The sequence below is a fragment of the Chiloscyllium plagiosum genome, unplaced genomic scaffold (assembly GCF_037043375.1).
Source record: "Chiloscyllium plagiosum isolate Xiang-an unplaced genomic scaffold, Cpla_swu_hap1 HiC_scaffold_26, whole genome shotgun sequence".
NCBI classification, from domain to species: Eukaryota; Metazoa; Chordata; class Chondrichthyes; order Orectolobiformes; family Hemiscylliidae; genus Chiloscyllium; species Chiloscyllium plagiosum.
This window is the reverse complement of record NW_028270164.1, coordinates 44413473-44437275: the sequence shown is the minus strand read 5'-3', so window position 1 is coordinate 44437275 and position 23803 is coordinate 44413473. Positions and strand designations below refer to the sequence as shown.

The 23803-nt window shown below is 41.1% G+C and overlaps 2 protein-coding genes and 1 long non-coding RNA gene across 6 annotated transcripts; 2 read left to right on the top strand and 1 right to left on the bottom strand.

Moving 5' to 3' along the window:
- Positions 1 to 894: 894 nt before the first annotated feature.
- Positions 895 to 5372, top strand: LOC122563280 (uncharacterized). The gene is made up of 3 exons (XM_043716974.2): positions 895 to 1169; positions 1893 to 1997; positions 4040 to 5372. The coding sequence occupies exons 2-3, from the start codon at positions 1894 to 1896 to the stop codon at positions 4476 to 4478; spliced, it is 543 nt and encodes a 180-aa protein (XP_043572909.2). The 5' UTR covers positions 895 to 1169; position 1893; the 3' UTR covers positions 4479 to 5372.
- On the bottom strand, positions 4037 to 10715 carry LOC148145145 (uncharacterized). The gene is made up of 3 exons (XR_015750952.1): positions 9902 to 10715; positions 9022 to 9139; positions 4037 to 4251 (listed from the first exon to the last, which is right to left on the bottom strand). It is a non-coding gene; the product is annotated as an uncharacterized LOC148145145 (long non-coding RNA).
- A 22-nt stretch (positions 10716 to 10737) lies between these two features.
- On the top strand, positions 10738 to 22904 carry LOC122563279 (uncharacterized). Of its 4 annotated transcripts, none has more exons than XM_043716971.2 (3): positions 10738 to 10875; positions 10969 to 11073; positions 19536 to 22904. In XM_043716971.2, the coding sequence occupies exons 2-3, from the start codon at positions 10970 to 10972 to the stop codon at positions 19972 to 19974; spliced, it is 543 nt and encodes a 180-aa protein (XP_043572906.2). In that variant the 5' UTR covers positions 10738 to 10875; position 10969; the 3' UTR covers positions 19975 to 22904. The 4 variants fall into 4 exon arrangements, with proteins under 4 accessions (XP_043572906.2, XP_087829794.1, XP_043572907.2 ...); XM_087973668.1 differs by having other exon boundaries at positions 10760 to 10880; XM_043716972.2 differs by having other exon boundaries at positions 10805 to 10847.
- The last annotated feature ends 899 nt before the right edge of the window (positions 22905 to 23803 follow it).

The window sequence follows — 23803 nt, the reverse complement described above, 5'->3', positions numbered from 1 at the left end:
ATCGGTCTGTAATTCTCTGGTTTTCCTCTTGCATCCTTCCTAAAAAGTGGAGTGATGTGCAATTTTCCAGTCTGGTGGGATGACTGCTCTGTCGAAGGAACTCTGAAAGATTATGATTGAGATCGCATCGATGTGCTCTACATTTTCCTATAACACCCTCAGATGGAAACCATCAGCTCTGGGGATTTATTACTCTTTAATTCTATTAATTTCTTCATTGCTGATGTTTTACTTATGGTAGTTTTATTCAGTCCCTCTTCCTCATCCATTATTAATTTCCTCAGGACTTCTGACAAGCTGTTCTCCTTCCCTACAGTAAATACTGAGGCAAAGTAATTATTCAACATGGCTTCCCTGACAGTATTCCCACTTTTAGCCTTTCGTGGGCCAATATTGCTCCTGACCACCCTTCATGTATCTATAAAATTTCTTCTTATTGATCTTAATGTCTCTAGCGTAATCCCTTTTAGTAATTCTTGTAAGCTGATGTGTAGTCCTTTGCTGGTCTTCCTATTATTCTCATTCAGCGGAATCTGTGCATGAAGGAAGATAAGAGGGATAGGAGGGTGTAAATAGAGAGGAATGACAAGAAAAGAAACAGAATAATACAACAAAAAAGCAAACTGTAGAAACTAAGCTCAGTCAGCAGTCGAGAGCAGGACCAAGAGCAAGATGTATCCATTAATTAAAATAGTTTTCCCACATAACCGCAAAATAAGAGAACATAGCAGTTTTGAACAGTACTGAGGTGCTGAAGCGAATGCAGTTGCTCACATGGTCTCACCTGACATCAAGAGATCAAGCTGGAGATCATAGACAGTTCAAACCACATAAGAAGCGCACAAACAGAGGTTCTGAGAAAACCAGAAGTTGCAAGAACAACGTGAATTATGACATGCTGGAGACACAGGAGACGATACCACAACTTATTTTTGCAAAAGGTGGTTTAATTTTTTAACCAATGTTCCATGGAACCATTGTGATGTGGAAATGTATAAATATGTTGACATTTAATGGGCAGGCTGTGTTGGAGCTTGACCCTGCAGCCCCTCCCAAGCTGCATTGATGCAAGCTTGAATAAAGAAAATTCTACTGTGACCTACTCAGAAATTGGGCTCTTTCGTGAAGGTTTCTGACAGGAATAGATTCCCTCCAATATTTGCATTTTTGTAAGTCATTTCTCTCAGTTTTATATTGCCCCTCATCTCTTTAGTTGGCTATGGCTGTTTTTTTTTCTGTGAAGTGGAGTTTTTGTCTCCCTTGGGGAGCATCTAGTTTTGTATTGGGTTAAATGTTTCTTTAAGCGTCCTCTCCTGTTCTTCGGTTGTTTTACCTATTAGCATATTTTCTCAGTTTACTGTGGATAGTCTCTTTCTCATCTTAATAAACTCAGCCTCACCTAACCTAAAACTCGAGATTTGGAGACGCCGGTGTTGGAATGGGGTGTACAAAGTTAAAAATTACACAACATCAGGTTATACTCCAACAGGTATATTTGGAAACACTAGCTTTCGGAGCGCTGCTCCTTCATCAGGTGATTGTTCAATGTTACATCGAATTCGATCATCTTATGATTACTATGTGATAAATATTCACTCACAATTAGGTTACTAATTAAATCTGGCTCATTTCTCATTACTAAATCCAATAATGCTTGTTCCCTTGTTGCATCCAGAATAATTGTGGATGTTTCAAGAAGATTTCCTGAAGCAGTGTCTTTAGTGTATATGATATTGCAAGTGTTCAATTTTTTCACAAGGTATGGATTACCCAAAGAGATCCCTCCCCAGGAAATCAGGCAAGGTTAGCTGCAGCGGTTTGGTGTTGGTGTGTGTTATTCATGTTTTACAAATGTGCCTTGAGCATTGCATGTTGTGTTATATTTTTAACAGAATGGCGACTCCAATCGAAGAGATTGTAAAATCAGTTGACTCTAATATACTTGTTGGAATCGAGATCACAAACAGCAGCAAGCGCTTTGATTTAACTGCAGCAGCGTGAGTACAGGGAACTCGGTAATCTTGCACTGAAGAAAGTGACGGCTGCAGATGCTGGAGATCAGAGCTGAAAAATGTGTTGCTGGAAAATCGCAGCAGGTCAGGCAGCATCCAAGGAGCAGGAGAATCGACGTTTTGGGAAGAAGGGCTTATGCCCGAAACGTCGATTCTCCTGCTCCTTGGATGCTGCCTGACCTGCTGCGCTTTTCCAGCAACACATTTTTCAATCCTGCACTGAAGCAGAGTTTGAGTCTGCTTCCTGATCTAAATCGGAGTGAGATGCTGGAAAAGCACAGCGGGTCAGGCAGCATCCGAGGAGCCGGAGAATCAATGTTTCAGGCATACTCACTTCATCGGGAATGAGGCTGAAAGTGTCCTGATCTGAGTGTGTTATTCACTGAGTTAGGCATGCCCAGCTCCCTGCCTCACACCTCCCTGTTTGAAATGTAGTGGTCTGATCAAGGTCACTTGGTGATATCCTTTGCAAGTTTTACCCCATGTTTGCCTTTGAATGTTTAACCCACTTCCTGATGCCCCTCAGCAATGTAAGAGATTTGATGGTTAATAGTGTATCCAGATCACCCAGTTCCTGTAAATTGTCATTAGTGAGTTGTCTATATGAGCACTTCTGCATTTAAAGGAAATAAACACTCAAATTAGACCAAAGGTCTTGATGGGTAAATCAAAAACCAAACCTCTTTATGATGACAGCAGTGTTTAAACTGGAGATTTGTCATGAAAGAGTTGGTCTGGATTCTATCTGCTCAGCAGTTACTTTATTGTTCTTCAATCTACTTGTGTAGTTACATCCACCTCTACATTTCCATATCCACTGTTTTGATCCATGTATTTGTCCCCCTCACACTGGTAAGTGGAGGGATGGGTTTGTGAGCTGTGTCTCAGAGGGTGTAGTGAGGTCATTAACTGAGCAGCAGGGAGGGAACGCTGACAACATTTAAGATGTTTTTGGATGAGTACTTAAAACACCATAGCATACAAGGCTTCTGACCAACTGCTGGAAAATGGGATTCGAATCCTTCATTACTGACATAGAAATAATGGCCAAAACAGCCTCTTTCTGAGCTGTTATAACTTTATGGCTTTATACAATGTGTCACATTGAAGTCATCTGGACTTACCAAAGTGCATGCCACATAATAAAGTCATATTTACAACCGCAGTAATGTAAAGAATTATACCCTCTAATTTACAATCAATTTTATTAATGTTAGTTGAGATTAAATTTGGTCAGATGATTAGCGGGCTCTTTCGTCCATTATTTCTATGTCAGTAATGAAGGATTCGAGTCCCATTTTCCAGCAGTTGGTCAAAAGCCTTATATGCTATGGTGTTTCAAGTACTCATCCAAAAACTTCTTAAATGTTGTCAGCGTTCCCTCCCTGCCACTCAGTTAATGACCCCACTACACCCTCTGAGACACAGCTCACAAACCCATCCCTCCACTTACCAGTGTGAGGGGGGCAGATACTTGGATCAAAACAGTGGATATGGAAATGTAGAGGTGGATGTAACCACACAAGTAGATTGAAGAACAATAAAGTAACTGCTGAGCAGATAGAATCCAGACCAACTCTTTCATGACAAATCTCCAGTTTAAACACTGCTGTCACCATAAAGAGGTTTGGTTTTTGATCTACCCACTAAGTGTTTATTTCCTTGAAATGCAGAAGTGCTCATAAAGACAACTGAATTTATTTTATACCTTACAATTAAGGGTTCCTACCTCTTCCACCTTTTTAAGCATTGAGTTCCAGATACCCATCACTATCTGAGTGAATGGTTTTTGCCCAAATCCCCTTTAAACCTCCTGCTCCTTACCTTAAAACTATGTCCCCTGGTTATTGACTCCTCACTGCTAAGGGGAACAGTTTCTCCCTCTGCAGCCTATCTGTGCCACTTGTTACGCTATAAAAATTCATGTTGTTTTTGTTTTATTTTAGAAAAGCTGCAAAATGAAATTTTTAATCATCTTTTAAAATTGAGCTGTGATATTCATACATATGCAACATCTCATTTTTCAGGACATATGCTGACTGTGGTGTTGTACAAAGTCCCCCACCTCCGACTATAGCGAAAGAGAGGAAAGGAATGTGTGTGTTCACCAAGACCCCATTCTCACTCTATGGCACTGCTGGGGTCCTCAGCTACTCCACTGGTGACCAGCAGTTCTCTCTTCTGTTCTCCAACCCCTTTGACTGCATCAAGTATGACAGCGAGTTTGCTCTGTACATTCCTGACACAAAAACAAAGACTGATCAAAATTTGTACAAAATGATGTATACACAACTGCATGAATCTAGTTCCTTCACCAAAACTGCTATTGGAAAAGGGAATGTAGCACTGCAACTGGCCAAAGATGGAATGGAGGTTTCAGGCACAATGTCAAATGTGTCTCACAAAGCCATAATTAAATTGGAAATTCGAGATCATTTCCCTTCTCCATGCAAGACTAATTATTAAAATTCTCTTTACCAGGAAAGTATCTCAAAATTCCATAAGTCACTTCAATTGAACTTCATATTGCTCTTCTATCAGTGTTCTATAATTTAATATGATCATGATTGCTCTGTGGTATAAATTCATGGGTGGCCCACATCCCTTAATACCTTTGCTGATCAATAATTTGTCTATCTCATATTTGTGATGATAATGTATCTTTAAAGGGAGGTACTTTATGATGGGTTTGTTTTAAGATAAGATTTATGGCAGAGATACTGAGCTTTCTACTAGAATCCAATAAAGTAAACAGCTTGTGAGGCCTTGTGAGTTTTTTTTAAAGTTAGAATAATAGAAGCAACTTGAATCGATGGGGTCAAACTCCCACAGAAGCTGGATTTTTTTTAGTTTTACCTTTCAGTTGCAGTTGTTGCTAGGATCTTGAAGCTGGGCTTGAAGCTGCAGTACATCTCTCCCTGTTACTCTCTGTCTCTGAGTTTTTGTTGATGTTTTTCCTCCTGGACTAGAGAATTGTCTGTGAGTCAATCTATTTTACTGAATTTACCTTTGTGTTCATGGGATACTACTATTGGGAACAGTTACTGTTTAGTCGTCAAATAACCTATTATTCTGTTAAGTTTTCCAGGAGCATTGTTATTCCAATTTCATCTTTCTTTTGTTGCATCTCAACTATAGTGAATTGGGTTTAGTTCAGTCAGCTGGATTGTTGGTTTGTCGAGCAGTGTGGGTTCAATTCCCATCGCTGATTAGAGGTTACCATGAAAGGCTTTCCTTCTCAACCTCCTCCCTCACCTGAGGTTTGGTGGCCCTCAGGTTAAACCATCACCAGTTGCTTATCTCCCTTATAACTGTACAGTGACACAGTTCAACTATAGTGAATGAATAAAGTGCGTCTTACTTCAAGACTGGTGGTTTGACTAATTGAATTGTAACCAAATGCAATGCCTTTAAAATAAGAAAAAGTTTGGGTCTATATTATTTTCTTCATGTATTTTGAGGGGGTTTGGTCTGGTCCATAACAGATTTAAGATTAACATTTCATCCTTGTCCACTGCTGTTTGTGGAAGAGAGTTCCAAATATCTCCTACCCTTTGTGTGTAGCAGTGTTTCCTGACACGTCTTTTGAACTGTCTGGCCCTCATTTTCTAATGTGTCCCCAAGTTCTAGAAACCCCATCCAGTAGAAATATTTATCTTTACTTACCCTGTATTTTCCTATTAATATCTTGAAGATTTTGCCTAGGTTACCCTTTAATCTCTTAAATGCTAGAGTTTGCAGGCCTAATTTATGCAATTTCTCTTCCTAAATTAATACCTGATGTCCAGGCATTAGTCTTGAAAACCTACATTGTACTCCGCCCCAAAGGCAACGTGGTGGTGTTCAGATCGGCTTGCATTACTCCAGATGAGATCTAATCAGGGTTTTGTACAGCTACAACTTCTGCATCCTTATATTTGACTCCCTCAGATATAAGGGCCAGTGTTCCATTAGCTTTATTGACTATTTTTAGGTCCTGTTTGTGACATTTTAAAGATGTATGCATCTGAACCCTCAAGTATCTTTGCACATCTACTGCATTTAACTTCATAGCAAGGACCCTGATCTATCCTTTTGTGATCCAAAACGGATAACTCCACACTTGCGTACATTGCACTCCTTCTGCCATATCCATTCCCTTAGTCTATCAGTGTCGCTTTGTAATTTTATCCTGTCACCTAAACTGTTGATAATGCCGCCTAATTTTGTGTCATCAGAAAATTTGGATATATGACTTTCTATGCCATTATCCAAGACATTAACCAATAATGTGAATAACTGAGGCCCATCACAGATCACCATAGAGTCATAGAGATGTACAGCATGGAAACACACCCTTCGGTCCAACCTGTCCATGCCAACGAGATATCCCAACCCAATCTAGTCCCACCTGCCAGCACCAGGCCCATATCTCTCCAAACCCTTCCTATTCATATACCCATCCAAATGCCTCTTAAATATTGCAATTGTACCAGCCTCCACCACATCCTCTGGAAGCATATTCCATACCCGTACCACCCTCTGTCCTGGCAATGTAAGTGCTTACACATTATCTCTACTTTCTGTCACTTGACACTCAACATTTTTACATTTATGATTTGGAGATGCCGGTGTTGGACTGGGGTGTACAAAGTTAAAAATCACACAACACCAGGTTATAGTCCAACAGGTTTAATTGGAAGCACACTAGCTTTCGGAGCGACGCTCCTTCATCAGGTGGTAGTGGAGGGCTCAATCCTAACACACAGAATCTATAAATTCTGTGTGTTAGGATTGAGCCCTCCACTACCACCTGATGAAGGAGCGTCACTCTGAAAGCTAGTGTGCTTCCAATTAAACCTGTTGGACTATAACCTGGTGTTGTGTGATTTTTAACTATTTACAGTTAGTTCTGCTACAGCACAATGGTTGTATTCTTGTGCAACCCTGCATTATACAAAAATCATGCTTTAGAAACAGTGCTTAAAGCGTTGGTGCTGTAATCACATTACAGCCAACACACGTTTTAAAAGTTTGTACTTTAGAAGCAGTGTCCCCGATTTGTCAATAGTTTTACAACAAATTCACTTTGATGAAATGCATATTATAACAGAACAATCTGTATTCATTTGTGGGATGTGGGTGTCACTAGCTGGCTAGGATTTACAGTACATGAGAAGGTCATGGTGAGCTACCTCTTTGAACCGCTGCAGTCTGTGTCCTGCAGGTTGACCCATAATACCATTTGGGAGAGAATTCCAGGATTTTGCCCCAATGACAGTGAAAGAATGGTGAGATATATCCAAGTCAGAAGGGTGAGTGGCCTGCACATCCCTGTACACTATGAACAATTTAGAATGGCCAAGCTACCTAACCTGCACTGTTTTGGACAGTGGGAGGAAGCCAGAACACTCAATGGAAACCCCACAGGGAGAATGTGCAAACTCCACACAGTCACCCAAAGCTGGAATTGAACCTGGGATCCTGGTGCTGTGAGGCAGCGGTACTAACCATTGTGCCTTCCATCCTTTGAACGGAAACCATCAAGTCCCAGGGATTTCTCACTCTTTAATTCCACTAATTTCCTAATTGCTGATGTTTGACTTGCGTTAATTGTATTCAGTCTCTGTTCCCCATCCACTAATAATTTCCTCAGGACTTCTGGCAAGCTATCCTCCATGCTAAAGCTAAGTAATTATTCAATATTAGCTTAGATTAGATTCCCTACAGTGTGGGAACAAGCCCTTCGGCCCAACAAGTCCACACTGGCCCTCCAAAGAGCAACCCACCCAGACCCATTCCCCTACATTTACCCCTGACTAATGCACCTAACACTACATGCAATTTAGAATGGCCAGTTCATCTGACCTGCACATCTTTGGACTGTGGGAGAAAACTATGGAGCACCCGGAGGAAACCCACACAGACACGGGGAGAACGTGCAAACTCCACACAGACAGTTGCCCGAGGTGGGAATTGAACCCGGGTCTCTGGCGCTTTGAGGCAGCAGTGCTAAACACTGAACCACCATGCTGTCCCATGTGTGCCATTTCCCTGTAGTCATTGACAATATCCCCAGTTTTAGTCTTTAGTAGGCCAACGTTCCTCTGGACCACCCGCTCTCCCTTTATGCACCTGTATAATTTCCTCCAATTGATTTTGACGTCCCCGGCAAGTTTCCTTTCATAACCCATTTGCACAGCTCATATAAGCTGCTTTGTGAACCTCCATTGAGCAGGTTGTGTGCTGATGTTTTGCAATTTTGTAAGCCCTTTCTTCTTTTTTATTCTGTCTCTTATCTCATGGCTGTTTTTCTGTAAAGTGGAGCTTTTACCCTGTCAGGAGTAAAACCCACTTTTGTATTGTGTTAAATGTCTTTTTAAACATCCCTTACTATTCATCAGTTGTTTTACCCAGTTTACTGTTGACAATCTCTGCCACATCTTGCTAAAATTAATCTTACCTAAATCTAAAAGTGTGGAAGCTGATTCATACATTTCACTTTCACTTGCTGCATTGAATTTAGTTCAATTTTTTCACAAGGTACAAATTACCCAAGAAATACAATCAGATCAAGGTTTAAATTTGATGCTGCAAATATTCAAAAAAATGATGATTAATTGGGAAATGAAAAGGTCACATTTTCCACTTGTGACCCAAAATCTCCAGGGACATTGGAAAGATGAATTCAACTTTGAGACCATGATTAGAGCTGTTATCATGTATGGTGTCATGATTGGAGATAAAGGAATTCATGTTACTCCTTGCCATTAGCGATGGTCCTAATGAGTCCAGAGGATTCTGTCATTTTGAACAATTTATGGACATGGTTTAGTGGACCACTTAAAGTGATCAAGGAAAAGGTGATAAACCAAAGCTCAAAGACCAACCTCTCTTTTAAGTTTCAGAGAGAAAAATAAAGCATGACTTGGCTGAAAAGCACTGAGTGATAAACAAACAATAAAAACTAGAGCAGGCAAAAAATGCCAAAATCTGAAAATTTCTTGCGAGAAATTGTAACTGTTATTACCTGTCTCTGGGAACCATTAAAGCAAGGTTCATGGGTCCTTGTCAAATCTAAACGAAGCTGCACGGTGTTAATTATGTAGTTCCAACTCTAGACAGGAAGAAAAATCAGCGAATGTGTCCTGTTAATATAATAAAGACATATTATCTCAAGGATAATAGTCAGGTGACAATTATATCTGTGGTACCAAAGGAAATAGGGAGTGAAATAAAAATATCAGACCAATTAGAGAATGAATCAGAAATTGAAAATTAAAAAGTTGACCCTCCAGTAGATTTGATATTATGGAGGGACATAAACAGTTAGATAGATAATACTTTATTTTCCAGAAAATGATCAATGCGATTTATAAAGGCTAATACTGAACCATTGGGTGAATAAACGTGTAAAAGTGTTGTTGGCTGTTGATGATTGTAATGCAAGGGTGAATTACCTACAAAAAGAATATACAGAGAAATTTGATCAAGTGGAGGAAGAGGTTAAATTTATGATGGACAATGACATTATTGATCCGGGTCACAGTAATTGGATCTCACCCACTGTGCTGGTGCCTAAACCAGCATTCGGCACATTCTGTATTTATTGTCACAAGATTACAAAAGTGGACTAAGACTCTATTCCACGATTCCTAGAATCCCTACTGTGTAGAAGCAGTTCATTCGGCTCATCAGATCCACACAGACCCTCTGAAGAGCATCCCACTCAGATCCATCTCTCTACTCTATAACCATAACCCTACATTTCCCATGGCTAATCCACCTAACAGTACTTCCCTGGACACTACGGGCAATTTATCAAGGCCAATCCACTCAACCTGTACATCTTTGGATTGTGGGAGCAACTCAGAGCATCCAGAAGAAATCATGCAGACACAGTTCGTCACCTAAGGCCAGACGCGAACCCAGGTCCCTGGAGCTATGAGGCAGCAGTGCTAATCTGGGTATGTATAATTCTTCACCAAAATCAATCTGTTCAAAGAATATTGACACATTCCATTGACTTATATATAAAAAAACACCGGTCCTGGAAATCAGGAGCAAAATCAGAAATTGCTGGAAAATCTCAACAGGTCTGGCAGCATCTATGCAGAGAAAGCAAAGTTAGTATTTTTGATCTGGTGACCCTTCTTCAGCGCTGATTCTCGGCAGATATCAAATTATCACAGTTCAGTGATGAAATAAAGAATATTTTGCATTGAAGTATTAACTTCAGGCAGGTCGAGGATAAGCAAGTGTTTTTTTTAAATTAAATTCGGAAAGACTTTGAATTGAATTTGAAAGAGACCTAATGACAAGTGCAAGTATAATTACTCCTGGAAAACCACAGTGTTCAGACCAGTGAGGGAAATAAGTCGCCTCAGTGAAAGAATATGTCAAATTTCTATAGCCGCAAGTTTCTACAGATCTCTGTAGATTATTAATATGTCATTCTGCAATAATTAATGTTGAATGGTTCAGGGTAACACAGGAACGCGGTGAGAAGAAGTAAGCTTTGGGAAATGTTGCATTCTGCAATTATCTCCCAAATATCCTGAAGGAGGAACCCAGTAGCTGAAGGCTAGGCGGTAGAGAGAGGGAGATGCCCATGAACTTAGCCTCTGATTTCTAGGGGAATATGTCCTTAATATGAACTCAGGCAATCCTCCAATAACAAGAGAACAGATTCTGAAGGCGGATCTGGCGTCCTTTTGAAAGATAAATGACCATACATAGATGAACAGTTGGCACTGTCTCTCCCTGAGTGACGATCGGAAGTTTTTCAAATCACAGGAAGGGTGTTGGTTACTTCGCATGTCTGCAGCAGAAAGTGGAGTCCATAGCTCGGCCTCGGTGAGATTCCCCACCCCCGGGAAACCAGGCAAGGCTCGCTGCAGCACTTTGCTGTTGGTGTGTGTTATTCCTGTTTACAATCGTGCCTTGAGCATTGCATGTCGTATTATATTTTTCACAGAATGGCGACTCCGATTGAAGAGATTGTAAAATCGGTTGACTCCAAGATAGTTGTTGGAATCGAGATCACAAACAGCAGCAAACATTTTGATTTAACTGCAGCAGCGTGAGTATGGCGAGCTCGGTAATCTTGCACTGAAGCAGAGTTCAAGTCTGCTTCCTGATCTAAATGTGTTGTTCACTGAGTTAGGCATGCCCCAGCCACACCCACCACAACTCCCCGTGTGAAATGTAATGGTCTGATCAATAATACTTGGTAATATCCTTTGCAAGTTACACCCCACGTTTGCCTTCGAAATTCCACACACTTCCTGACGTTCCTCAGAGATTTGGTGTTTGAAAGTGTATCTAGATCACCCTGCTCCTGTAAGGTGTTGGTGAGTACCAGCTCCCGCAGATTGTTCGATAAGGTGTGTGGTTGTTCAGTTCAATTGTGTGTATGAGAAGTTTTGGACTTAAAGAACATCAACAGGACTTTGTGGGAAGCTCAGGAGGAAATAGCAGGGCCCTTCGCAGAAATAGTTGTATCATTTATAAGCACAGATAAGGTGCTGGATGACTGGAGAGTGGCTAGTGTGGTGCTTTCCCTTGAGAAAGGCTGTAAGGAGAAGCCAGGGGGCAATAGACCTTTTAGATTTTAGATTACATTACAGTGTGGAAACAGGCCCTGGCCCAACAAGTCCACACTGCACCCCCAAAGCGCAACCCACCCATACCCCTACATTTACCCCTTACCTAACACTACAGACAATTTAGCATGGCCAATTCACCTGACCTGCACATCTTTGGACTGTGGGAGGAAACCGGAGCACGCAGACACGGGGAGAACGTGCAAACTCCACACAGTCAGTCGCCTGAGGCGGGAATTGAACCCGGGTCTCTGGCGCTGTGAGGCAGAAGTGCTAACCACTGTGCCACTGTGCCGCCCACATGTGCCACCTGTAAGTCTGGTTTCGTGGTGGGGGGGCGGGGAGTAAGTTGTAGGAAGTGATTCTGAAAGATACTATTTATATGTATTTGGAGAGGCAAGGAATGATTAGAGGTAGTCAGCATAATTTTATATGAGGTAAATTGTGTCACACACTTGATTGAGTTTTTTGAGAAGGAATCAAAAAGATTGATGAGGGCTTCGATAACTTGGATTTTGTTTACTTGGGCTTTAGTAAAGCCTTTGACGAGGTTCCACATGGTAGACTAATTAGTTAAGTTAGATCACGTGGGATTCAGGGTGAGCTTGCCAATTGGATACAAAATTGCCTTAATGGCAAAAAGTGAAAATGGAGAGTAAATTTTTTTCAGACTGGAGGCTTGTGACCACAGGTCCACAGGGATCGGTGCTGGGTCCACTTCTGTTTACCATTTATATAAACGATTTAGATGAGAATATAGAAGACATGGTTAGTAAATTTGTAGGTGACACCAAGATTGGTAGTTATCTAAGATTACAAAGAGATCTTGATCAACTGGGTCAATGGGCAGATGACAGATGGAATTTAACTTGGATAAATTTGAGGTATTGCATTTTGGTAAAATAAACAAGGACAGGACTTATACAGGACCTTAGGTAGTGTTGTAGAACAGAGAGATCCAGGGGTTCAGGTACATAATTCTTTGAAATTTGCATCACACATGGATAGGCTGGTTAAGAAGGTGTTTAGCATACTTGCCTTCATTGTTCAGACCTCTGAGTATAGGAGTTGGACACTGTTGAGTTTGTACAGGATATTGGCAAGGCCTCTTCCGAAGTATTGTGTCCAGATCCAGTCTCGCTGTTATAGGGAGGAAGCTATTAAACTGGAGAGCGTTCATTTGATATTTGTCAAGATGTTGCCAGTAATGGAAGGTTTGAGTTATAAAGAGAGGCTGGATAGACGGGGACGTTTTTTACTGGAACACAGGAAGTTGAGAAGTGATCTTATACAGGTTTATAGGATTATGTGGGGTATGGATAAGGTAAATGGTAGATCTCTTTTCCTTAGGGTGGTGGATTTCAAGACGAGGGGGCATATTTTTAACGTGAGAGTAGAAAGATTGAAAAAATACATGATGAGTAATTATTTTATACAGAGAGTACTTTGCATGTGGAATGAACGTCCACGGAAGTGATGAATGCAGGTACATGTTACAATGTTTAAAAGACATTTGGATAAGGACATGAATAAGAAATGTTTGGAGGGATAAATGCCAAATGCAGCAGATGGGACTAGTTCAGTTTTGGACTATGGTCAGCACAGACTGGTTGGACTGAAGGGTCTGTTTTCATGCCATATGACTCTATGACTCTTACATTTGACCTATTGGCCTTGGTGTGGGTAGCTCAGTGACGGAACATCTTATATTTAAAATGACTGGAAGATCTTTACCACAGATTTCAGAATGAAAGAATTACTCTATGATTCTTTCGGCTCGTCAATTATTTTGTCTTCTTTCAATTTGCCTATGTAGTTACCTCCATTTCCCTGTTAACTGTTTCAAAATATGTATCTGTTACACTCACATTGGTTAGTGGAAGAAACAAAGAGAACTGAAAGAACATGGGTGGCTCAGTGGTTAGCATTGCTGCCTCACAGCGCCAGGGACCTGGGTTCAATTCCACCATCTGGTGACTGTCCATGTGGAGTTTGCACATTCTCCCATTGTCTGCGTAGGTTTCCTTCAGGGTACTCCAGTTTCCTCCCACAGTCCAAAGATGTGCAGGTTAGGTGGATTCGCCATGCTAAATTGCCCCATAGTGTTCAGTGATGTGTAAGTTAGATGTATTAGTCAGGTGAAATGTAGAGTAATAGGGTAGGGGAATGGGTCAGGGTCGGTTACTCTTCAGAGGGTCAATGTGGACTTGTTGGGCCAAATGGCCTGTTTCCACACTGTAGGGATTCTATGAATTCTATGAACTGTGGGAGCTGGAAATCAGAAACAAAAAACAGAAATTGCTGGGGAAACTCAGCAGGTCTGGAAGCACCTGTGGAGAGAAATCAGAGTTAATGTTTCGGGTCCAGTGACCCTTCTTCAAAACTGATGGTAGCGAGGAAAATGGTATATATGCTGAAGATGAGATTGCGGGGAGTAGGGAGGAGTGAACATCAGGTAGAGATTGAGCCCAAAGAGAGAGAAAAAGTTTGACAAAGGATGGGTAAAGGTCAGCCTGGGAGAATGAATAGCTGCTAATGGGGATTATTATTAGCTGACAATAGGTTATGTGTGGTTGCAGCCCATGTGATGATGAGGTCTGGTGTGTGAGGGTTGGGGTAAGGACATGGGAGAAGGTGTTCAAGCTTGAACATTGTTGAATTCAGTATTGAACCCTGAAGGCTGCAGAGTGACCAAATGGAAAATGAAGTGCTGTTCTTCCAACTTACGCTGAGCTTTGCTGGAATACTGCAGCAGTCCTGAGATGGAGATATTAGCCAGGGAACAGGCTGGTGTGTTGACTTGGCAGGCAACTGGAAGCTCAGGGTCTTTTTTGCAGACAGAGCGTAGGTGGTCTGTGAAGCGATCACTCAGTCTATGCTTCATTTCCCTAATGTAGAGGAGACCATATTGTGGGCAGTGAAAATAGTAGACTAGACCCCCACCCCACCCTATCTTCTGCATAAATACCAACCCAGCTAGCATTAGTTGTGAAGAAGGGTTACTGGACTCAAAACATTATTCTCCTTTCTCTCCGCAGACGCTGCCAGAGATGCTGAGTTTCTCCAGCAATGTCTGTTTTGGTTAGTGGAAGGATGGGTGTGAGGGCTGTGCGTCAGAAGTGGTAGTGAGAAGGTGGTGGGTGTGATGATGCTGTCACTGCAAAAAGGTTATTTTGTCCTTGATTTTTTTCTTGAAATAAACAGTCTAGGTTTAAGAAGCTTTTGGGGTTTTCTTTAAAAAAAAAACAGTTTATCAATGGAAAGGGAGTGACCAGTTCTCCCAGTTCAGGCTTTCGAGTTTATTTTTAGCTGTAGCAGTCACAAGGTGTATGAGCCCAGCGGAGTTGCAAGCTTCAGTAAAGAATTCCTCTGACTTTCTCTGAAATCTCTCTCTGGATGTTGCTCCCTCCTATCTGTAAGAATCTGTGTTTGAATTTACCATTTTTCCAAGGGCTGTGTTTATGGGATGTTACTGTATTGGAAGAGTTAATTAGTAATAGTTACTGTATCAGGTCGGTTAAGATTTCCAATAGTCAAGTTTTTCTACATTCCACTTTCTTTTGTTTGTGTTTCAACTGTAGTGTTTAAATCAATTCTGTTTTGCTTAAAGCCAAATGGTTTGACCAGCTGCATCACACCTGGAATATCCACCTCACATCTGCCTTTAAAATAAGAAAATGTTAGCGTGTAGGCTACCTTCTTAGACTATTTTGAGGGGGGGGTCTGACCTGGTCCATTACAGGGGCAACAGCTGGGGTGGCCAGTGGGATGTTGTTGAGGGCATGGCATAATAAGAATGTGTAACAGCTCCCATGCACTTGGGGTTCAGAGGCTGGGGTCATCTGCAGGTCCACTTTCTGCAGCTTGGTATGCATCAATGTGCACTGGGCATGAGGAGGGTCATTGGGAGAAGTTAATGGCTGTGGGTTGTGAAAGGGTATTTGGTGGGACAAAGGCTAACATGGCTGGGTTAGCTGGACATGAGTTTCAAAAAAACCCAGAAAGTATTGGAGAAACACAGCAGCAATGTAGAGAGAAGAACCGAGTTAACGTTGAAAGCCCAATGTGACTTCTTCAAAACTAAAAACAGCTGAAAAATGATGGTTTTTATGCTGTTGATAGAAGGGTAGGTAGAAGGAGTGAGTGAAATAGCTGGTGAGGTGCCCAGAGCAAAATATAAGGACAATGCTGATGGTAGTAGAGGAGGAATTGAGATGGACAATAGGTGTTAATGGTAGGTATGAATAGTAGAAAATAGATCAGCTTTACTGAGAGGAAACTCATGTAGAAAGGGTAAAGGAAGGAGAAGTCATCAAAATAGAGGACCGTATTCCTCCTCTGAAGTAGTTGGACTCCATGTTGAGTTCTGAAGGCTTGTGGCTTTAAGAGGTGCTTTTTGCCCTGGATTTATTTTGAAGAAAGGTTTTAAGGCAGAGATGAGTGCAGTCCATCAGAAGCAGGAAACAACTTGAGGGGCCTTGGGTTTTTTTAAATTTTGGAACAATAGAAGCAGCCTGAATGGGTGTGGTCAAACTCCCACAGAAATAGGATTTTTAGTTTTAGTTTTCAGCAGTTGCTGTTGGGGTCTTAAGGAAATTGAAGCGTTTTTTCTTTCTCGGTTACAGCCAAAAGCTGGGTGCTCTCTTCCTGTTACTGGAGTTGTAAGTGAGACAATGTGTTTTATAAATTTGCCTTTTGGCATAAGGGGGTGTGTTTATGGGATGTTGCTATTTTGGAACAGTTAATTAGTAATAATTACAATATCTATTATGTTTCTGGTAAAGTTGTTATCCTAATTCCTTCTTTCTCTTTTGCTGTATTTTAACTATAGTGAATGAAGCATGTTTTGTTTTAAATCTGATAGTTTGACCAATCAAATTGCATCTGGAAGGCAACACCTTACGTTTACCTTTAAAATAAGAAAAGGTGAGGGTCTAGACTATCTTCTGAATTTTTTGAGGGAATTTGGTCTGGTCCATAACAAGGCAGTAAAATGTCTGAGAGGAAAATGAAGTGCTATTCATTCCAGCTTGTGTTGGCTTCACTGGAATGCTCCCACAGGCTGACAGGTTAAATGTTCTCAAGGAAATAAGAAGGTTTATTGAAATGGCAGGCAACTGTAAGATTGAGTTATTCCTACAGACAGTGCTGGGGTGTTCTTCAAAGTAGTCACCAGTCTGTGTATGATCTCACCAATGGAAAGGAGATCACATGTATTGACTAGATTGAAAGAAGTACAAGTTATAGAAGTTATAGAACAATAGAACAATACAGTACAGAACAGGCCCTTCGGCCCACCATGTTGTGCCGAACATTTGTCCTAGCTTAAGCACCCATCCATGTACCTATCCAATTGCTGCTTAAAGGTCACCAAAGATTCTGACTCTACCACTCCCACAGGCAGCGCATTCCATGCCCCCACCACTCTCTGGGTAAAGAACCCACCCCTGACATCTCCCCTATACCTTCCACCCTTCACCTTAAATTTATGTCCCCTTGTAACACTCTGTTGTACCCGGGGAAAACATTTCTGACTGTCTACTCTATCTATTCCTCTGATCATCTTATAAACCTCTATCAACTCACCCCTCATCCTTCGCCGTTCCAACGAGAAAAGGCCTAGCACTCTCAACCTATCCTCGTACGACCTATTCTCCATTCCAGGCAACATCCTGGCAAATCTTCTCTGCACCCTCTCCAAAGCTTCCACATCTTTCCTAAAAGTGAAACACTGCTTCACCTGGAAGGTGTCTTTGGGGCATTGGAGGAAGGAGGAGATAAAAGGACAAATATTACACCTTCTACAATTGCATAGAGAGATGATTGGAAATCTGAAGATGGAGGAGAAGACTAGAATGTCATGAAGGATACTGGCCCCACAGAGTGGTGACAATGCAGGGGAGATGGGGGCAATGTGTTTGTTGGTGACATCCTGCTGAAGATGATGTAAATGGCAGCGTATGATCCTTCAAATACAGAGACTGGCCAGTGGAAAATGAGGGCAAGGGAGGAGGGGAAGGAGTGAGGGTAGAAGTGCAGGCAATGAGTCAGACACAGCTGAGGGGTCCTGCCAACAATGGACAGGACGGGGAAAACCCTCCGTTGAGAAAAAATGCAGACATGTTGGAGGCATTCCGGTGGAAGGTGGCACAATAGGAGCAATTGTGATGTAACTGGGAGACATAAGAGGGTCTGTACAGGAAGCAGAGTGTTGGCAATGATCACTGTAATTACTTATTCTGTTGTGTGGTTCCCCATGAAGCTTACGCAGCTATGTAGCTTAGGGACAATGTTGAGTGTGAGCAAATGTCATCACACTGAGAGTCGGTGAGTTGGGAGTTGATATTGGTGGACAACTGATCCCCAGAAATGGAAACAGAGAAGCCAGGGAAGGAAAGGGAAGAATCAGAGATGCGTCAGGTGAGGCTGAGAAAAAGGTAGAAATTGGGAGCAAAATTTATCAAATTTCCGAATTCTGGAAAAGAGAAATGAAATTGTGACAGTGTTATTAATGTGCTGCAGAAGACTTGAGGGAGGAATTTGAGAAGGAGAAAGTGCAGATGTTGGAGATCAGAGTCGAGAGTGTGTTGCTGGGAAAGCACAGCAGGTCAGGCAGCATCCGAGGAGCAGGAGAATCAACCTTTCGGGCATTAGCCCTTCATCAGGAATTTGAGAAGGATAGGAACATACCCTACCAAGGCACAGCTAGGACCCATATGAGTACTCGTTGCCACAAATTTGACCTGGAGAAACTGAGCTACGTTAAAGAAGAAGTGGTTTGAAATGAGACCGAGCTCACCAGATGAAGGAGTGTGGCGGTGGATGGGGATGGTTCAGGCCTCCATTCAAGGAATAAGCGGAGAGTCTTCAGACCATCCTGATGGAGGTGGTGGTGTTGAGGATTACACAGTAATGAAGAGGAAGCTGTGAACAGAAAACTGGAGATTGCAAAACCGACATTAAATGTGCAAAGAATCACAAATATAAATGTGAAGCCAAGGCTTCTGAAAGCCTTCCTCACACCAGGCTAAACCAACTGGCTGTCATTGTTGAGTTTACCCTTACAATCTTTTTTAAACAAGAGTGTGATATTTGATGGAGTATATTAGTCCAGTACCTAGCCATACCCACTACTGTGTAAATCTTTCTTGGAACTGACTTGAGCCAATCCCTTCTTCTATCAGCCTTTTACTATTTCTGGACTTATAGAATACTTCAAGACTCACTTTTTAAACTGCCATTCTCTTCTCCTACTTTCACTTTTGTTTTCAAATCCTGAGGTGAGGTTTGAATACATATCCGCCTCGTTCAGAAGGACCTTATTGAAGAGCACAACAATTGTGTTCTTGCCCTTTGTTTACAGATGCACAACTGCCAATAAGATTGAGCAGGAGCTGAGATCCTGCCTGTTTTTACCTTCGCTGAATGTTACCTTCTGAGCAACTATACTTTCACTAACTGCTGCCTTGGATTGGAAACCTTGAATCATAAAGTTATAACAGCAAAGAAAGAGGCTCTTTGGTCCACCCAGTAATGAAGCATCCAGCCATTCTAATCCCATTTCCCAGCATTTGGTCTGAAATCTTGTACGCTATGGTATCTCAAGTGCTGATCTAAAAACCTGTTAATGTTGTGATGGTTCCCACGACTTCCACCTTTTTAAGCAGTGAGTTCCATCTACCCACCACTATCTGAGTGAATGTCTTTTGCCCAACTTCCCTTTCAACCTTACAGTCCTCACCTTAAAACTGTGTCCCCTGGTAATTGACCCCTCTGCTAAGGAGAAAGGTTTCTCCCTATCCAGCCTATCTGTGTCTCTGTACATTATAAAAGATCCTGTTGTTTTTGTTTTCTTTAAGAAACACCACATAACAAAAGTTTTATTATCTTTTAACATTGAGCTGTGATATTTATATATATGCAATATCCCATTTTACAGGACCTATGCTGAATGTGGTGTTGTACAAAGTCCCCCACCTCCGATCATAGCGAAGGAGAGAAAAGGAACGTGTGTGTTCACCAAGACCCCATTCTCACTCTATGGCAGTGTTGGAGTCCTCAGCTACTCCTTTGGTGACCAGCAGTTCTCCCTTTTGTTCTCCAACCCACTTGACTGCATCAAGTATGACAGCGAGTTTGCTCTGCACATTCCTGATACAAAAACTATGACTGATCAGAATTTGTACAATAAGATGTATACACAACTGCATGAATCTAGTTCCTTCACTAAAACTGCTATTGGAAGAGGGAATTCAGCACTGCAACTGGTCAAAGATGGAATGGAGGTTTCAGGCACAATGTCAAATGTACATCACAAAGCTATCATTAAATTGGAGGTTCGAGATCACTTCTCTTCTCCATACAAGCCGAATTATTAAAATTCTCTTTGCTGGGAAAGTATCTCAAAATTCCATCACTCACTGGAATTTCTCAATTGTTTAATTTTCTAGTGCTGTCAGATCATACCAAAATTATTAAATAATCACAGGTCTATAATGCCTTATTATACAGAATAACGGTGTAGGTATTTGATTCATATCCAATTTTTGTAAGGATCTTGTCCATTCATAAGACCATTATTTTTACTTCTAAGACTGTCTTACTCCTTTTTACATGTCACTGTTAGAACATGACATATTTGACTGATCTCCTGTCATTACACACATCATCCTGACTTGGATGACTACAGAGGAACCTTGATTATTCAAACAAGATGGGTGGGCACTATTTTGTTCGGATAATCGATTATTCAGTTAATCGATTTTACCCTAAACAAGGGAAGCCATACTGATCTAACACTGTGCTCTGCTGGAGAATTTGTTTAAATCTATAATTTTAAACAAACTAATCTTTGCATTCTGCAAATTACAAGTTAAACAGAAGGGCTAAACCGTTACCATCACATAAAAACTTTATATGAAATTCCAGCATTAAACAAGGTTCCGAACAGCTTCAACGATCGCAAGAGCATTTGTCAGTTTCTGGGAACTCGGTGTCGCGATAGAAGGACAGAAGCACTGCCTCGCACATGCATTTACGTTCTTGGCCGGTAATGTGATGGGAATATCCTGTGCTGTAAAACACTTACTTTTGCAAAGAGCTGTGTAATTAACTTACCTAAAAAAATCCAGTCGCTGATGCTTGAGGAGTTTGTGTTTAGAGTCATAGAGATGTACAGCATGGAAATAGACCCTTCGGTCCAACCTGTCCATGCCGACCAGATATTTTTTTTTAGATTACTTACAGGGTGGAAACAGGCCCTTCGGCCCAACAAGTCCACACTGACCCGCCGAAGCGCAACCCACCCATACCCCTACCCCTACATTTACACCTTTAACCTAACACTATGGGCAATTTAGCGTGGCCAATTCACCTGACCCTGCACATCTTTGGACTGTGGGAGGAAACCGGAGCACCCGGAGGAAACCCACGCAGACACGGGGAGAACGTGCAAACTCCACACAGTCAGTCGCCTGAGTCGGGAATTGAACCCGGGTCTCTTGCGCTGTGAGGCAGCAGTGCTAACCACTGTGCCACCGTGCCGCCCACCCAACCCAACCCAATCTAGTCCCACCTGCCAGCACCCGGCCCATATCCCTCCAAACCCTTCCTATTCATATACCCATCTAAATGCCTCTTAAATGTTGCAATTGTACCAATTGTTTCTTTGTTTTTGTCAGCATTTTCACATGTCCCTCAATCCAGGTAAATTGAATATACTTACCTCTTTGATGTAACGTTTTTGCGGGACCTTGAAATCTTCTTCGGATAATTGATATTCGAATAATTGAGGTTCCTTTGTATATTTTTTTTCTATCACTGTCGCTGTGTCGAATTCCTACAGCACCATTCCCAATAGCACTCGGAGTGTCTGTACAGCCCAAAGACTGCAGCACTTTAAGAAGGCAGTTCACTACAACTACCACCTTCTTCAGGGCAATTAGGGATGAGCTATAACTGCAGACCTGGCCAGTGACACCCACATCCCATTAAAAGAAAATCTTGCTCATTGCCTCAAATGTGTAACCTGCGATAGAGGTATCCTTCTCTTCTATAATCTAAAGGCTTTTGTAACCTAAGCCTGGTATAAAAAAATCCATTCATATTGAAAGTAAATGGGGAAGTATTTGTAACTTTCGGCAATATTCTAATTAACATTTTAAAAATGAGCTGCTTGTAATACCTGCTTTGACACAGTCTCTGACACTCAGCTGACATGTTAACTAGATCATAACAGAGAAGAAGAACAAGAGCCAAACTTGCATAATATTCCAACCCAAAGACAGAATGTGAAAAAACTGGACACCAAGACTGAGGAAGACATATAACAATGGTCATTTTCTAACTTTGCATTTTCAACAGGGACCTTTGCTGACTTGAACTGCATTTGAAACACGTGATCATGTTATATGCAGTTTCCTGACCAGAAGGGATTCCTCCATTTCCTATAAACAGTTCATGTTGATTAAACCTCCCATCTGGACTGCACTTGATGGCTCAGAGGTCACTTATTAAGAGCAACTTCTGAGGCAGCACCTCCAGCATGGAACCTTGTCAGACATGAGCACTAGCTGCAGTATTGTGATTTCAGTTTTGCCACCCTTACTCTGAACTAAATATGTATCTTATTTACATATTAAGGTATTTATCAGCTTAAAATGGGAAATTGTAGAAGTTGAACACTTTGAAGAATTTGGTGAATGTTAATGATCATTAGACTGTGAATGAGATGAAGGAATGAATGAAAGATAAAAATGTGGAATTTAAAGCTTGAGGATTGCACCTTTTTAATAAATGAATGAATGGCTTCCTTCTTTTTAATTTAAAAAAAATGTAAACCCTAAAAGATAAAATACTTTTCCTCTGTCTGTCTCTGTTCTTTTCATTTGAGAAGACAAAGTAAATTAGCTTGTATTTGGCTTTACTAACATTGGTGCCTGATTGTTCTATATATTTACCATTCATTCTATTTTTTACACATTACACAATTAAACTCCTATGAAATAGAAAACTTGTAACTCATTGTTTGAGTATCATCAATCACTGTATTTTTGTAAAAGAGAAAATGTTAAATATCAGGAATAAAAAGACCTATGAATAATAAAAAGAATGATTCAAAGATAGGTAAGTGGAGTCCTAAACCCTTATCCTGGTTTTTTTAAAAAAACTTAACCTTGAAGCACTAACCTTGTTGTACCTTTGGCTGTGACATACTACCAATATTTTAGTTTGCAAAAAGAACATTTGTAATCACTGTTGTATGTTTTCATGATTATTAACAAGACATTAAATACTATTTACTATTGTGTTTATTCTGTTGTTTTTCTGACTTATTACTGTAGACCTGGCACTGTTCTCCTTGGAAAAGTGAAGATTAAAGATTTGATGGCAGTATTCAAAATCACCAGAGTTTGAAAACACTCCAATTCTCTCACAAGATTCTGTTGTAATGTTAACCACGTGGAAGGGAGAACGTTCTTCAGTTAGGCTGAGACAAAATCTCCCAGATTCTATTACAAAGATTCTATTACTTCTTTCTTATCATAACCGATAGCATTGATCTAAAGCCCCAGTCACCAACAGGTCTGTTTGGGCAGTTGTCCATTTGTAACCTTGCATGCCTTGTTCATATATCAAATGCATGATCATTGGCCAATCGCATCGTGAATTCACTTGGTTGGATTGCACTGGCTAGTTGCAGCTTTGCCATATATACCTTAGATATTTACTGACATCATCAGTTTTAACTGGCCTGTGGGCTCCAGTTCCTTAGGGATCAACTCAACGCTGTTCCATTTTACCAGATAAACCTAGGACTAACAAGTTCTAAACAGGACCCACAATGTTAACTCTGTTTTCTTTCCACAGATGCTGCCAGACTTGCTGATTTTTCCCAGCAATTTCTGTTTTGGGTCCATATTCATGTATTTCCTGCCTGTTCATGTGTCTGTCTAAATACCTGTTAAACACAGCTACCATAGCTGCTTCTACCACCTCCTCCAGCTATAATCTATGCACCTACAACTCTCTGCATAAATATCTGTCTTACAAATCTCCTTTAGACTTTCCCCCTCTCATTTTAAGCCTATGTCCCTCAGGAATTTAACATTTTCATCCTACAAAAAAGACTCCCAACCATCCACTCACCTCTCATAGTTTTGTATACTTCTGTCAGGTCACCCCTCAGCCTCCAAAACTCTAACCAAA

Coding starts and splice junctions, on each gene's coding strand:
- LOC122563280 (XM_043716974.2), top strand. CDS start 1,894: ATGGCGACTCCAATCGAAGAGATTGTAAAATCAGTTGACTCTAATATA. Junction 1,998..4,039: donor TTTGATTTAACTGCAGCAGC/GTGAGTACAGGG, acceptor CTCATTTTTCAG/GACATATGCTGACTGTGGTG.
- LOC122563279 (XM_087973667.1), top strand. CDS start 10,946: ATGTCGTATTATATTTTTCACAGAATGGCGACTCCGATTGAAGAGATT. Junction 11,074..19,535: donor TTTGATTTAACTGCAGCAGC/GTGAGTATGGCG, acceptor CCCATTTTACAG/GACCTATGCTGAATGTGGTG.